Genomic DNA, 16,562 nt, shown 5'->3' on the forward strand with positions numbered 1-16,562 from the left:
TCGATGTTTTGATACGAATGTCAAAAGGGGGATGGTAGGCGTCGACAACGAAATCGGCTCGAAATGTTCAACCAAGTCCCAGCTCTGTTGTAAAGTATTTTTTATTCACTAGTTAATTAAAAGATATATATACCTAGAAGAAATAAATGGAAACTGTCGTCTCACTTCTCGTCATGATCACATCACTGTTTTGTTTGCTCAAGTTCGTAAAGCTCACGGGTCGAAAAGACGAATTGTATGCAACTATTGTACGAATTGTGTATAATTATTATGTACAAGGCAATATACGAGTTATGCGTAACTTATTGTATTATATTATACTTACTTATCATATTATACAAGGCAAATGTATGACACTACGGCACGCGCCGCGAGTGCCACAGAGATTCGCGAGGAAGAAATGATCTAGGATCTAGAAACAGCCTGACTTCAAGTAGAGATTTTATTGAAATATAAGGAATCTGTACCAGACAGAACTAAAATTACCGTTGAATTTGATGCTACCGGGGTTCACGTATCGTATATGCCTGCGTAGTCACTGCGTTATCGTTTCGTGTCCTTTTCTCTCCCTTTTTCTTCTCTTTTCCTCCTTTAATCGTATAAGTAGTCTGAATATATTTATAAGTACAGAAACAATATCGAAGGTACGCGCACAGTCTATCTCGAAGTTCTAAAGCTAAGAAAAGGATTCCTCTCTCTCTCTCTCTATATGTATAGACCTATTAGTTGCAATTTTACGTTTACAACTAAAGGGGTAAGGGAAGGGGTTTTCGCTTCTCTTTCTCTATGTACAATTGATAATTCAAAGATTTATATAAGCCATCCGTCTCACGCGTTCCGCCCGCTACGGCGAAACGTACAAGTTTCATCCAGTTATGTACAATTTTTTTTTTACAGGAAAACGCTTTCCATATGTATATATACAGTGGTTTAAATTACACAACAATTGAAATGTATACCTCAATCTTCTGCATTGATAACCGCAACGAATGTGTCAATCTAATTTTACGCAAGTGGCTGCGTCTAAAAAAAAAAAAAAATAAACAAACACGCACACACAGATCTATTTCTTTTGTCGTCCGAGAAGAAGTCGTCGAAATTTCCTTTTTTGATAAATTACTCTAAAACCTCGCCGGATCCCAACGGTACGGTCGTTGGGATACAGTAACTGATGCGATAGCGTGCTAAACGCAGGACATAACGTTGTACCGATCACGCTGCGCTCTCAAACGAGACACACCGCGCATGTACAGTCTAATTACAGCTACATTAAGGATGTACAAATCTAAAAATCTTCGTATTAGTTACAATAAATAAGCAACGTATATATTTAAATTTAACATATTATATATATGCATATTAAATATATATTAAATCCTACGCATTTAATATATATTTAACCTGAGAAACTTCTTTTTTTCTTTAATATAACGCTGTTCACAGCAGGAGTCCTACCCCGCGCTGTCGTATGCCGCTCCATCAAGCAACCGCTACGCGCTTCAGCGATGCTGTAAGGTAAAGGTATCAATACCCGGACATGTATCTATATCCGGACACCTTTATTATTATTTATAAGTATACGCGAATTAAAATCAAAGATAATTTATTTTTTCTTGTAGTTTGAAACTTCAGTTATAATATCCAAACGTTTATTTTCATAAATTTATATTTTTTTAAAGGTATCCAGACACAGATACGTGTCCAGGTATTGGTACATTTCCTATGCTTAAGTGTCCGGGTATTGGTATCTTTACCTTTACGTGCCCAATACACGCGTCAGGAAACTGAACCAAGGATTGACACCGGTATAATTTCGCCCAATTTCCGTTGGTATAAATACGCGAGAAAGGAGTATATGGCCGGTACTCAAAGTTCTTATTTCAAGATCGTCTTAAGTAATGTTTTTAGATGTTATACGATCATTTTATTGGCTGGATGGAGACTCAAACTTAAGACGATCTTAAATATAATATCTGACTATGAATACTGGCCTATGTGAAACATTTCATTCGTTCGCAAATAAACGCAAGTGTTCATTTTGCTAGACGCGAAACCAGCGAAACTATATGGATGATTGATCTTTACTAGGCGCACAGAACATCTTCCGGATATGATCCCTGTCATATCGGTAGCCGATGAAAATTACTAGCTTATTGTATGTGTGTACCTGTATTTTTACAATCTCTTTTTGTCTTCAAACATATTCCTCGATCTGTTTCGAATTTAACTCAATAATTAGGATTCTTTATTCTTTCTTACGTGGCTTCTATCACACTGCAGTGCATGGGATTTGCTCCGTATAGAATCAAATGAACGAGCTCAATCAGAGAACTTAACAATTGGAGAAAAAGTCAATTTTTAATAAGAAAAATAATTAAAAAAAAAAAATAAGAAAAAATATAAGAAAGAATAGGAGGTACACTGTATAGTACGTTTTTTCAAAATGGATCAAAATACGTTGTTTCTTGAATTCGAGAAAGAAAGCAATATCAATCTGCTGAGACACAACGTCAATCATGGCGTTACAAGCCATCCGTAAATCACAATTTCTTTCCAATTATTTTTCTTACTAAAGTTTTATAGATTTATTCTCACAAATCAAAGAATAGAATCTTCTCATTTATATCATCATGAAAACAGTCTTAAGCTCTGCTGCGTGATAGGAGCGTTTACGGGAAAGAATGGGTGACCCACTGTAGACGAAGTAGTGATAATAAGAAAGATTGGCCGATGTCAATCTTGGATTGATAATATAGATTAAACTATATCACCATGACTATGAAAGCGCGCGTGCAAAATGCACCATGCAGCATCGCTAAAACGAGGTAACAGAATTCTGAGTAGCGTGTAAGCTTGGAATATAATCAGATTTGGATTGTTGTACTGATTTCAACGTTCGAGACGCGCCTTTATGATCAAAAAAGGCGTCCATTTGGTGATGCTTGATCAGAATCCACAAATAAAATAGATTCACTAAGAGATATGCAATGATCTTGCGGGACTGTCAATCGATATATACGGGACGTCCTACACTAAATAAAAAATACTTAATTATACACGAAAAATAACACAAAATTGAACAAAGCACTCGATCATACGGAAATGCATCTGTCGTCAAACGGATACCACGAATTAGCTGAATTGAAACCGAGAAAACGCAACATCACTGATAGTGAAATACTGTGCGCAATTGTGCCTTTCTGTGAATAACATGATATCTTGTAATCGTCCGAAATTCTTGAATCATACACTTTCTTACGTACATTCGAAATCTAATTTACACATTTTTCTTTCGCGATACTCTATTTCCCAGTACATAGCAAAAATGCATTGATGAATGGATACAACATTGTATTAAAAACTATTTTCTTTTTTTCCTTCAAAATAACTCGGAACGTCTCCCACCCCCCAATCGCTTCCGCGAAGCAGTTTCAATATTCTAAAAACGAATTAGAAAAATACTTTTTTTTTCCTAGGTATATCTCGTATAATAATATATATCCCGTAGTGTAAAAACGAAAGCTAAGATTTTACTTTATAGCATTCTCTTAGCGTTCTAAGACAAGCAAATGATAAAATCAACTAGAAGATACATCCTCTAATGTTTTCCAGATCTTCAGCGTGTGGTTAAAATCTACCAAGCATTTTAAAATATGTCGTGATAGCAGGTATGATGTATATACGGTAATGAACTTGTCATACCGACGTCGTCTAGTCTTTACAATCAATTTACACAGAATCGCACGTCTGGACACACCGATCAATTTTCAGTTTGGAAAAAAGATTCGCGGATTTTTATATCGAACTCTGATTGACCGTATTTGGTTTCAGCATCTATTCGATGTTCTTGAGACTCCAATCGGTGCCTCAAGATTGTACAGATCTTTGCGCGATGCCCGACTGCTTTCGTCATTTTCATAGCAACATTGAGTGACGTCGTCACTTATTTACTCATTGCTAGAAAACTTCCTTGATATCATGATTACATCCTCGTCTTAACATCCGAGGAGCGAAAATAATTTATATTTACACATTGTGATTCAATACAACTTAGAGCGGATATTCCCGATGCAGGACCGTCAAGAATAATGATTATCATTCTTGAAGCTCAAAGAGTTTCTTTAGGATCCCTCTCTCGAAAGAAACCCTTTTCAGTCTTGCATTCCCTGATGGTAACGGTCTTCAGATTAACGGTAACGTCTGTGATAAATACTTGATCAGCCACGGGATTTCTCGCGTGCCAATAATCCGTGCCGGGATTTGTGAGTGGAACGTAGATCTCTGACTTCGGAATCTCGGTTTGCTTGACGTTTGAACTAGTATTATTATTATTGTTGTTGTTATTGTTATTGTTATTATTGTTATTGTTAGGGCTGTGGTGTCCATTCACGACAGTGGGTAACCTATTGTTATTAGTGTAAGAGTCCGTGGGGCTAGGTGATTTGTGACCGTTGGCTTTGTCCGCAGCAACCGCGTTCGCTTTGTCCTGCTTTTGCTCCGATAACTGCCTCTTCTTTGTTGCAACTTGCTCCAAAGGTGTATCTATCTGAGGAGACAGCGGTGCTGGCGGTGCACGTGGAAGAGAGGGTGGCGGACCATGAGGTACATCAGCTTCAGGACGCTTTTTGTCTTGTACTGCCGGTGCCGGCGTCGTCGGCACTGCCGGCAGAGGTTCCTCTGGTGTTGACTTCACATTGTTGGAGGATGACGGCCTTCTCTGATTTTGACCATTGGCTTTGTGACTCTGTAACGTAAAAAAATATGTTGCTTCTATATCAACTAGGAAGACGCAACACTAAAAGTCATTTGTGGTTAACATTTTCAATTATTTCTTTCTTAAGTGTTATGTGTGTCTGTCAATGATATTTTTATTCTTCTATCTAAAATGGGTCCTTTTATCTAATCTAAATGGATTACAATTTATGTATGAAAGTTACGTGAGTTTTGTATGTATCAGACATTTAATTTTTTGATGCAACATTAGCTAGTTTAACAGTCTCATTCATATATTTTTAATTTTTTATAGCATGTAGAAAATTAAAACATCCCGTAATGTCATAATTTAATTTTAGCATGGCGTTCAACGCGGCGACAATAATTTATCGCACAAATTGTCGAAACTTACGTGATAAGAAGGATTTGTGGGGTTGTTTTTTAAAGGCAATAACCGAGGAACTTTGCTCGGAGGTGGACTACCACTGCCACTACTAGGACTGCTCGTGGTAATCGTCACGCCGATTTTGCCGGATTGAGCACTAAGGACCTCAGCCTTCCTTTTCATACGTTCTTTTCTAGGCAATAGGGGAGTATCCATACTGCTGTTGGAACTGTCAGAATCGACGCTGTATGCCGATGCCAACTCTGGCGGCGTTGGAGACTCATGGCTGTCTAAGGAACTTGGGAGGGTGTCCTCGTCGGGGGCTACTGGATTTAAACGAGACGCCGAAGTGCTGCCTGTTGTCGATTCATCCTGACTGTCTTCGCCCACCCTTTCGTCTCCGCCGGGCTCCTCATCGACAACAAGATTAGACAGTTGTTCCTGAAAATAAGGATTGTCGTCAATTAAGTTATGCGCAAGAAAACACGTCTAACTGATTTTTTGGTACGAGAAAGTTAAAATGCATATCTTTACGCCAGAAAAAAAATTAAACCACATTACCAAACATATAAAGAAAAATTATGACTTTGAAAATTCGATATTTTATATGTGACGTTATCGAAAAAGTATTTTCCACGTTTCAATGTAATAATTTGTTTATCAAATATTTTAAGATATTAAATATTAACTGCGCTACTCGCTAAACTCTATACTTTCGATAGTGCCGATAAAAATACAGAGTCACCGAATATTTAAACAAAATATTTATGTTAAAAGTTGACTTGAAATGTGGTTTATAGATGAATATTTTTAATGGCGACTTTCAAGAAATTATTTGGCAACGCTGCAAGCTGTGCGCTCATGTCACACTTCAGTTCATCACGTACGGTTTATGACAGTACATCACAGTTCAGCTGCAAGCATTTTAATTTCTACAAGTCGACGTCCATTAAAAACTGGATAATTTGCAAAATCAGACTCCTTTACCAAAATATAAATTACAGTTACAATGCCAATTATCTTGTTCTTCCAGTTATTTAATTAATAATATTATGTTTCTGTAACTTTACCTTATTGAATCTTTTCTTTGTAGCATTGATAATATTGTGAGTGCGCTGCTTCACTTTTATTTTCACAAATTGTCCCTTATTTTTGCCCACATTTTTCCTCTCTTTATGTTTCTTATCACTCATTATTATAATAAAACCTTTCTTTGATAAAAAAAAAAATGTCACAATATTCTTTGATTAATGAAATTGACTTACGTAGAAAAACGTTACAAACTATACGTATAAATGAAAAAGTTAATAAAATTTATCCCGCAATTTATTCAGAACAGTTAAATATTTATACGAAGCAAATGTATATAGTTTAAATGTATATAGTTTTTTTCTTACACTGTATCTAGTATCCCTTCGCCTTGGCCTTCTGGTGGTGGGCACTACTACTTCCGCGTTCTTTTGATTCTCCTCGTACAATTCGATTAATCTGACATCCAAAATATTTTCTTCCGGCTCCCATGTGTTATATCTGAAACACAAGAAAAATTGCACATTCCAATCACGAGCGTCGTTCCTTCCGTCTGACGACAAATCTCCGATTTCGTACTCACTTTTTGCTCCATCCTTTCCATTTGACAAAGTACTCGATCTTGCCCTAAAAACAAGGAAAGAACGATTAAATTCTACGATCGTCGACCATAATTGTCAAATCGTACAACGTGAACACGTGCGTTTTAATGAACGACCGAGAGATCAAACTGCGGACCGCTTCGCGGCAAAAATTCACGAATATCGATTCAAGCCGAAATATGAGAGCACGAAGAGAAATTATTGAATCATTTAATACAATTGCAAATACGATAAGCGTCACCGCGTCGAGCGACACGTGAGGAAGCGGGCGCTGTCCTGTCTGTCCTGTCTGTCCGCGAGAATTTGCAATCAAACTGCTATATTTCGAAAAACGCGAGAGAGAGAAACATAGGTATCCGTGTAAAATATTAACGTCGTATAAAATAGCGACAATTGAAGGGAAAAAGAGAATAAAACGGGAACGAGAGAAAAATCTACAAGCGGAGGACGTTTACATTTTTCTGACCCACGTATATTATGTCTGCAAACATCGCAAACATCGTGTTTCGCGATGCGACGTTCGATCCCTGCGGCACCGCTCCACGCGCAACCGCCACTGACGCATGTAATCGCGCATTAATCACTTTCACATTTGCTCGTAATTAGATCTACCATTATCCCGTACCAGCTACGCATCAACGTCAGAATTACGTCGTTGCGTCCACGTGTTGCGCGCCGTGCGTACGCCGGACGGATCGTAACGTCGATAAGATCGGCCAATCTGTAGGAGCCGACTCGCTTATCGGCACGCGTAATTATAGGCCATCACGGCGGGATAATTAATTCGACGCGGGAGACGCGCCGTTACGATCGATCCTTCATACATGTTTTGTCAATCGTCGGACAGATCGAACCGGGTGAGATCGATCGGTGAAAGCTTGTTTCGCCGTCATTCAATGAGTTGAAGTCAGGGAGAGATAAGCGCGCGAGATTAAATATTTGTATTCAAAGATCGACGGATCTCTTGACGACACGGGTAAAAGAACGAAAAGAACAAACTGCATGACAGCTGATCGTTAAGAAGGAAAAAGTGATGAGGAAAACTGAGTTAACCCTTAGCTGGCACTGAGGGGTATTAAACGCCCCAGCCTAGTTCAGCTCCAATTTAAGCCTCCCTATAATACGAAAATGGTACTAAAAAATGGAACAGTTAAAATATAAGAGTTGAGAATTTTTTAGTGAAGTCCCGGACGAATCAGTGCGTTTCCCGGGGCCCCCTCTCCAACGCGAAAAACGTGCCGCGAAGGACACCTGCGGAGTTTTAGTCGGTAAGAATCCGACACTCCCCTCGCCTCGCTCCCGGAGAGGGGGAAGACCCCCCCTCTTACAGCGAGGGGGCTACCAGTCAGTACTGGCCGGTAGATTTCCCCGCGTTAAAAAAAAAAAAAAAAATAGTGAAAACAATCATTTTTTCGTTTTCTTTTACGTTCTTCAATTTTTGTCATAATTTTTGTACTTAATATTACATTTTATCAAAATAACCTATGACATTTGTTAAAACAACATTCAAAGACTATCTTGGAATTTTTTTGAAGTAAAAAAAATTAATAGCTTCCTCGCAGCAAGCATTTTAGTGGTGGGGTCTGAAACGGCCCCAGAGTGCCAGCTATGTGATTCTGGTGAAGTGTGCCAGCTAAGGGTTAAGTCAATGTAATGACGTCAGTAAGTTTTAAGTAACAAATGTGTGGAATTTAGTAAGCTTTACGTAATAAATGTATGAAGTAAACGTATGTATGTACATACGGAGTCATAAATGCCTAATGCATGAATTTGCTCGCGTATCATCGGGCGCATATTCGAGATGCATGCTTCCTGTTTAAATACTCGCGCGTTAATGACTATTGGATTGTTCGAGAAACCGCAACGCTGTTTCAAAACAGCTAGAGATGATATTTCGCGGTTCGACGTATCAATATTTGATGAATAGCAATAATAATTAATAATATAACAGTAATAATGGTTTCTCGGATAATTAACAGCCGTGATACGTGAACAATTAAATCGGAATTTCACGCTTTGAATATGCTCCGAAATGCACGCAAATTCACGTATTAAACCACGAATGTTGATCAGGGAAAAGAATGAAAGAAATCGCATTAATTCAATATACGATAATTTCAATATTAATGTTAATTTTTTCTTCATTCATAATTTTAGACTAAATTCAGTTTTTTTCTTCTATTAATATATTTGTTAAATTCTTAGATTAAATATCACGTTTCACTGAATCTTGCAGATTGAAAAATGGGCCAATCTTAAAATTTTCTTATTTGAAAATTATAAAAAAATGTTAAATTAATATTTGTGCTTTAATATCTATTAATATTAACTATATGTATATTGACAATCTTTATAATTGTCAATATAAGTCAATACAAGTTATAAAAATGTTGATTAAAAAATTCAGATTAAATGGTAGCCTTAATACTTCAAGCAATCTGTTCTTTAAAAAGTCAAGTTTTTCCTTATTTTTTATATTCATAACTATCTACATAAGAAAAGATGTAAAATTTTCAAAAGATGATCATTATCTTGCTAGTAAAAACTGTCAAAAAACCGTTAATCGATCAGATGATTGATGAAAAACATATCTAAAAATATGCGCGTATCCAAACATGCGCGTATTAAAACATTCGATTTAAAAATAATCAGAAGCACCATTTTGAAAAATGCAATTTTGAGAAAAAATTACTTATTAATTTCATCAATTTTTTAATCGCACAATAAATTCTATCTCATTGTCCCATGAAAAAATTTCCGAAATGTAAATTGGAAAAAAAAAATATCTTTTTCAAATTTTTACAGTGAAGTTTTTAATTAAAAATCCATCAGGACCAATCAGGACAGAGTCCGGCAAATCAAACTGAGATTAAAGTTATCTGAATAATCAAATTCTAATTTCCAATTCGTAATCCTCTTCGTAATCTTCCGGTACATACGACCTTATCGGTTGATGTCCTCGGATTTCTAAAATCGATTAAAATACGAGAAAAAAAGAGAGATCTCGCTCGAGCGGATGGAAAACGAATGTGAATTTTCAAAACCGTCTCGCGACACGAAGAACGGTCGATAGCACGGCCGGCTCGATGTACCACGGGCAACTCACCCATTGGCGGTGGGCCAATGACAGAAACGGCACGCCGCCGCTGCCCCATCGCGATGCACAGGCGTGACAGTTGGAAAACAATGACACGCGCGATACGTCCGCGTCGCAAAACGCGGCGCGAATGAAGCCCTTAAGTACGAATGAAGCTGGCGGGGACGAACGTGATCGACATGATAACGCGGAGCAGGTTGTCGTCCCTTCGCGGGACGCCGGTTACCCGATATTGTTACTTGTCGATAGCGTAACAATCGGTGTCATCGATTCACGGGGAGAAAATACGCTTTATAACACGTTATACGCGCGGCGGCTAGTCGCCTCGCGAGCGATCGGTTTGTTCGGTTTTCGAAACCGGACGGTGAAACGGCGACTTGATATGGCATACGAAGCAGACGACGCGGGATAATTTCCAATTGCATCGAAAGAAAGGAAATCTCGCGGATGCGACCCGAATAAAAAATCGTAAGATCTTTCCTCCAAGTAGCCCGTCAGTTTCGGCGCGAAGTTAACGTCGTTTCCCAGCGATTTCAAATTATTTGTCACAAATGACCCGAAGATCATGTATCTCGTCATTCTCGTCCTCGTTTTAATCCAACCGGCGAGTCTAAAGCCCGTATCACATTATTGAGATTGTGAGACTGGATTGAAATTTAATCAATCAGAACAAAGAAAATTAATTTCAAGTTTAATGAACTTTGCTCCGATTGATCAAATTTCATAGCCTGATGCGGGCTTAATACGAATCAAAGAGTCTGTGTTGTTATTTGAGGGGATTTATGAAGATTCCACGAACGCGTAGCTTGCCGAGATTGCAATCGTGCGGCGATTTAAATGCCTGAAGAATCATGCGGAAGACTCTGGCGCGAAGCGCTATGTCGAGTCCACAGGACCCGCAAAGGGTTAAGGCGATTTCGCATTGTTCCACGACGTTATCGCGCGACTTAATTCACGACCCGGCAAGTTTACGTTCCGGCAAGTTTATCTTCTTCGCGATTCCCGAGTGAGAGACGGAGAGACAGTTTACGCGAGTCTCGCGAGGAATTTTACGGGGAGTTTTACATTTGCGGCGTAGAGTCGTGACGGCGCGCACATTTCATAGAAACACGCCACCGGTCGCTACCAGCTGATCGCCATGTCGCGCACGGCGAGCCTTTCTCCTATCCGTCAGCGAGCCCACCGTCGCGGCGTCGTCGTCCGCCTCCGGAGACTCCCGTTAACCAGAAATTGTATAGTCCGTGTCAGAATGCGTGGTTGAGATAGCTCCTTTTACCAGCGATCTTTCGCTCAATCTGCTGGTTAACCGAGGACAATAATACGATACGCGAGCAAACGTATTCACGTATTCTCCGAGCCGAGATCATCATATTAACGTTTCAATGAAGCGCGCAACGACGAATGGAAAAGTTCCTCCCTACACGATTACGTGATTATTTGTATCGCCTTTAGCCTTTAGCAGATACGAGCAACCATTTATTAGACGCAACCTATTCAGAGGCGGTGCCTAACGTTTCTTCAATCGTGAGCTGTGCACGGTGGAGATGAATAAGAAAAAAATATACATGATAATCGGAGCTGCTCCGAGATCTTATCGCGCGCGCTAGAAACGAGCCGCCTTTCGAGGAAAGTTCTCTATTCGCTTTTTACTCCCTCTCACCGTTCTCGCAGCCTTCGTTTTATGTTCGAAATAACGGAGAACGTTTCGAAAGGGTCACGCCGTTATTATTCTTCGCGTCAACGGGTGTCGCGAGCGTAACGGGCGCGGAATCGCGGAATTTCGTTAACGGGAGCGAATCGATAATCTCGCCGATGGGCAAAAAAAAAACCGTTGGTGGATCGGCGACGATCGATGCTCCGTGATGCGTGCTCTCGCGATTCGACGAGAGTACGCGACGTGAACGGCATTGTGTTACGGCAGGTAACAGGGGAGAGCCCAGTATCTGTCGGCGCACACAATGTCCGATATCGCCGGAGCCGTGTGGAGCGTCGTGGAGGAAGCGGCAGCCGCGCGAAGCCGGCTGTCAGCGAAAGAGAGAAAGAGAGAGAAAAAAAGGAGATAAGAGGTGCGAGGTAGGAGGAGGGAGAGATAGAGGGGCGGTAACGGCGCGCGGACGGATTCCGGCTGGTGGCGCCACCTGGCGGCAGCGGGCGCGCGCGATACTAACCCGCTTTTCCCTCTTTTTCGTGATCCGCTCCGCGGCGTAAACTCTGTCACCCAGCTCCATGGTTCTCTGCTTTGACGGAGGAGCGGTGTCCTTAATCCTGGATGTAGTTAACCCGGACGATCCTCGTTCGGTCCCCGTTCGGCTTGTGGCTGCGTATCGCGCTAGGTATCCCGCGAAACACCATATGTAAAAACCGGCACGACAAACAACACACCGGCGGCACAGACGGATCGATCACAGACACGCGCGTATGTGTACACACCGACACCAACACAGACGCGAGCGCGCTCGCGAGTGTAAGTCGAGTGCGATCACTGGGTGCACGTGCGCGTCGTACGTTGCGTCGCGCGAGAGAGGACGATCGTCCGCTCCGATCGATCGCGGCACCTTTGAGCGAGAGGAAGCGGACGATACCAGCATGCGCTGCGTGCAGCCGGAGACGTGTGTAGGACACGTGCGCGATTACCACGTGGCGCGATCGTATCTTCGAGTTGACGATCGAGTCAGTTCGTTCGCGACTCCGCGTCGCGCATCGTCGGACACGCGTTGTCAATCACGACGGGTCGTCGTCGTCGCCGTCGTCCGATAGAGCCGTGCAACGTTGCTCGGCATCGCCCGGATCGCTACTCCTTTTTCCGGCGAAGCGATCGGTCGCGGGCGGCAAGTGCGTTTTTACAGAGAGAACGCTAGCGGCGTGACGGCGGAGAAACCGGGGAAGAAGGTGACGATGCGCGCGATGTTTTTTGAAAAGCCAGTAGCGGCGGTGACCACGGCGAGCGAGATCGGCGGGTTCGAGCGTCCCATCGGAAAAGAGGGAGCCGGACAGCGGCGCCCGGTGAGCGATTCCAGTTTCGCGCTACGCGAGCGTACGTAAGTATACGCACGCATACACGAGACGCGACGCCGGTCCTCTATCGCACGGGTTGCCCGTGTCGTGGTTCCTTATTCGACGACGGCGCTCGTTGTGCGCGGGCGCGCGCGACGCGTATCGGTGGTGGGCTACCGGCGTGGCGCGGCACGTTTTTCCTCCTCGTCGTCGTCGTCGTCGGTTCGGCTTGCCTGTCGCTGCTGCCGCCCGTCGTCCGTCGCCCGTAGCCGCGCGGTCGCGTTCGTTCGGGCGAGATCGGCCGTTCGCGCTCTCGTCCCGTGTGACGTCAGCGGCTCCCCCTCACGTCGTAAACACCAAACATGGCCGTCGTACGGATATACGCTGATCGAGTGCGTCCCAGGCTGAACGGGCAAATTGGCCGCAATACGGGCTGCCGCGGGCCGCGGCTATGCGCAGGTAACGCGCAATGGCATTCGCGGGCCCCACGACGTACTCGCGTATGCTACCGCTCGCGTATGTCCGTGTACCGGAGCGATCGACTCGCGGCGTCTAACGCACTCTGCGGATCGAGGCCGACTAGAGACGAGGTCTGCCGAACACCCCTCGCAAGCCTAGTGGACTCGCCCGATTCGTTCGAGGTAAGGTGGGGAGAGGGGGTAGAGGGGCAGAGAAAGAGCACGGCAGGGGAAGGGAGAAGCTCTCAACGGTACGTGCGGCATAAACGCGCGCGCGCGCGCGCAAGAGAGAGAAAGAGATAAAGAGAGAAGCCGAGGAGAGGGAGGGAGAAAGGGAGAGAACGAGAGCGCAATTGAGTTGACCGAGACAAGGGAGAGGAGGCAGGAGGGGCCGGGGGAGAGGAAGAGTAAGCGCAATGGAGGTAGGAAAGAGAGACGGCGCGACCAGGAGCACCGTCCTCGGAACAAGAAAGCCGTCTGCCTGGCCTGCCCTGTTTGCCTGTCCGCTAGCCTGCTTGCCTGCCTGCCTGCCAGCCGCAGCGAGCCAGCCAACCAGCCAGCCACCCCAAGTTCCCTTCTAGGTACGTGTATACGCGCGCGCGTTTGTGTGCGAGGGCAGAGCGCGACGTTGCCAAGCCTGTTTCATCGATAGCACCGCACCGCAAATGTCACCGTGGCGTATCGCCGCAACCGATGCTCTCTCGCGAATACGCACGGCGGTGTGGCGGTGTGGCGCGGCGGCTATACGGCGGCAAACGCTAACAGCTCGACGATTTTCCACCTCCGGCGAACGAGTCGAAATCGATCGATCGACGACGCCGCACGCTCTCTCTCCCTTTCCGTCGGACGCGCGCGCGTCCCTGTTCCTCTCCTCGGCGGCCTCGCCGCCGCGCACCGTACAGTACGCTACGTACGCGTATTCGCGCCTATTACATCCGGCAACGCCGCATCCTCCTGCGACGTTCTGTCACACACATACACACACGTACACGTCCACTGTATATTCGACGCGCGCACACACCAGCGCGCACCACGGTTCGTAGTAAGGCGCCTGTGTATCGTGTATCCCTGCGGGCGGCTCGGAACACGCTCACGTTCGAAAACGAAGCGAAAGCGAGCGCGCCGTTTCACCGAGTTTCCGTGAAAACACAAGAGCGATACGCGCGTAACGCACACCCGACACTTTTCTATCCTGTCCCGTGGAGAGAGCGATACGCGTGCTGCCTCAACGGATCCCGAAACGAGAGTGTCCTCTCCTGCGCCGACGGACGCACAGGGAGAGCGCGCGCGAACGGGACGGAGAGTGCCCACCGCCCGGGTGCGAGCGAGATACCACGGTCGGCGGGTAGGGCGGGAGGGACATGGGGAACCGTCTTCTCCGTCCTCGGCGTAAATAGCGGGATAAAAAACTCCCGGCGAGAGCGCCCGATTGGCGGAGCCTACGAGGCGCCACCGCGGTCCCGCGCCCCACTCGTTTCGCGCGTCCAATCGCCGCCTGGCACGGCCCAGTCCGGTTTCCCTCGACGTCTCTCGAAGGCGGGCATTACCGACGAACCCGTCGGCCACGTTCGGGCTCTCCCTTTCCCCTCCCCATTCTCCCCCGGACCATCGCGTTTGAGTAAAGTCTCCGGTGTTTCTCTCGGCGAGAGAGTATGCCCCCTCTCCACGCCGAGAAGAGAGACAGAGAGGCAGAAGTGGCAGAACCCCTTCCCCTTGACCCCTCTCGCACTTCCCCTGACGCAGGAAAAGCCGAATAGCGGAGCGCGGCTACCGTGCCGCCGAGGGCTCTCTGTCTTTTTCTCTCTCTGCCTCCTCGTCGCCGAACAACCGTGTAAAATCGTACGAGACGCGAAGCGTGTGTACCGGCCGCGAAGGGCGGACACATAGACGAGGGACGCGGACGGGCGACGGGAGGGGACGTATATAGCCGCGCGCGTGTATATAGGCACATGAGGCGCGCACACACGTATGCACATGATATATACGTGGGTTGCGTTGCTCCGCGCCGCGCCGCCGTCGTCGTCGTCGTCGTCGTCGTCGTCGTCGTCGTCGCCGCCGCCGCCGCCGCCGCCGCGCTCCCCCTCCTCGTATGCAGTCCCACGTCGGTGGCCGACCACCGTCGGTATTGAAATATCCTGGCCCTGGAGAGCCAAGTAGCCGTGCGGCGATGCCGCTTCTTTCCACGAGCATTACCACGACCATTGCGCGCGCGATTCTCTTCTCCCGTACTCTCGCTCTATTCATTGTTTCTTCCTCTCGCTCTCCTTCTCCCTCCCGCCGGCCGTGCACCTCTTCCCTTTTCTCGTTCTCTTTGTGTTCATATCTTTCCCGGCTCCTGCGCCCGCCGACCTCGCACAGCCCTCTTTCTCCCCCAACCCTTCCCGTACTTCGTTCTCGCGTGTCATCTCTCCGTCGCTCCCGTTTCGCGCCGTTCGTTCGTGCTCGCGCGTACCCTCTTTCGGAGTTCCACGCTCCCGCTCTCTTTCCCCCGTTACCCCCTGTCAGCCCCTCCGCCCGCTCCACCTACTCGGGCGCTCCCTCCGTTACGAGATTCGCCTCCCTTCGGAGCGCAATCAATCGCCGTGCACGAAACGTTGCGCAACCCCGCGAGCGATGCGTAAATTGGAAAGCGCCTGGGCGACACAACACGCATTTCTCCGCGCTTTCGGCCGCCGTTGTGTACGGCGCGCGCGCGCGCACGCGGGCGTAAGCTACGCCGAATTGCGCAACCCTGGAATACACGCCGGAGTCAGGCCCACATAGATGGCGTGTCGCGTGTAGGAGTACGCACGATCGCCCCCCCGCGCCTTCCCCGCCTTCGCTCGGGCCGGACCGACGCGACGTTCCCCTTTGTTCCTCGACGACGTCGACGCCCGCCGTCGCCGTCGCCGTCGCGCACGTCATTAATCGCGGCTTTTTTACCGCGCCTCGCCTACTTCACTTCGTGCCTATCGCGATGTTCCATTCTATTGCAATTGCAGATAATAGATTTTTACGCAGATACATTACAGCTAACTTCGTGATCAAATGTTATAATAGAATGCGTTACATATGTTGAATAAGGTATGAATATTTCGAACTGGATCCGATACGTGCGAAGTGTTACATGTTTAAACTATGCCAGACTGTATAGAGTAGTATCGGACGTGATTAAATTTGTGTTGAATTGTTAATCAAGTGATGATCAGATCCTGCTTGAGTACACAATTCTCATGCATGGAATATAAGGTCGGAAATGTATCCAAGTGTGCCTCATAAAATATATCGTATTCTCTGTTTGAGAA

General features: G+C 45.6%; 1 protein-coding gene across 1 annotated transcript; it reads right to left on the reverse strand.

Annotated features, from left to right (window-relative positions):
- Positions 1-423: 423 nt before the first annotated feature.
- Positions 424-14,527, reverse strand: LOC112457378 (polycomb group protein Pc-like). The gene is made up of 5 exons (XM_025020394.1): positions 11,995-14,527; positions 6,711-6,754; positions 6,496-6,628; positions 5,126-5,539; positions 424-4,744 (listed from the first exon to the last, which is right to left on the reverse strand). Exons 1-5 carry the CDS (start codon positions 12,052-12,054, stop codon positions 4,109-4,111), a joined length of 1,287 nt encoding a protein of 428 aa, XP_024876162.1. The 5' UTR covers positions 12,055-14,527; the 3' UTR covers positions 424-4,108.
- Positions 14,528-16,562: the final 2,035 nt, after the last annotated feature.

The sequence above is a fragment of the Temnothorax curvispinosus genome, unplaced genomic scaffold (genome assembly GCF_003070985.1).
Source record: "Temnothorax curvispinosus isolate PA1 unplaced genomic scaffold, ASM307098v1 QBEX01000740.1, whole genome shotgun sequence".
NCBI classification, from domain to species: domain Eukaryota; kingdom Metazoa; phylum Arthropoda; class Insecta; order Hymenoptera; family Formicidae; genus Temnothorax; species Temnothorax curvispinosus.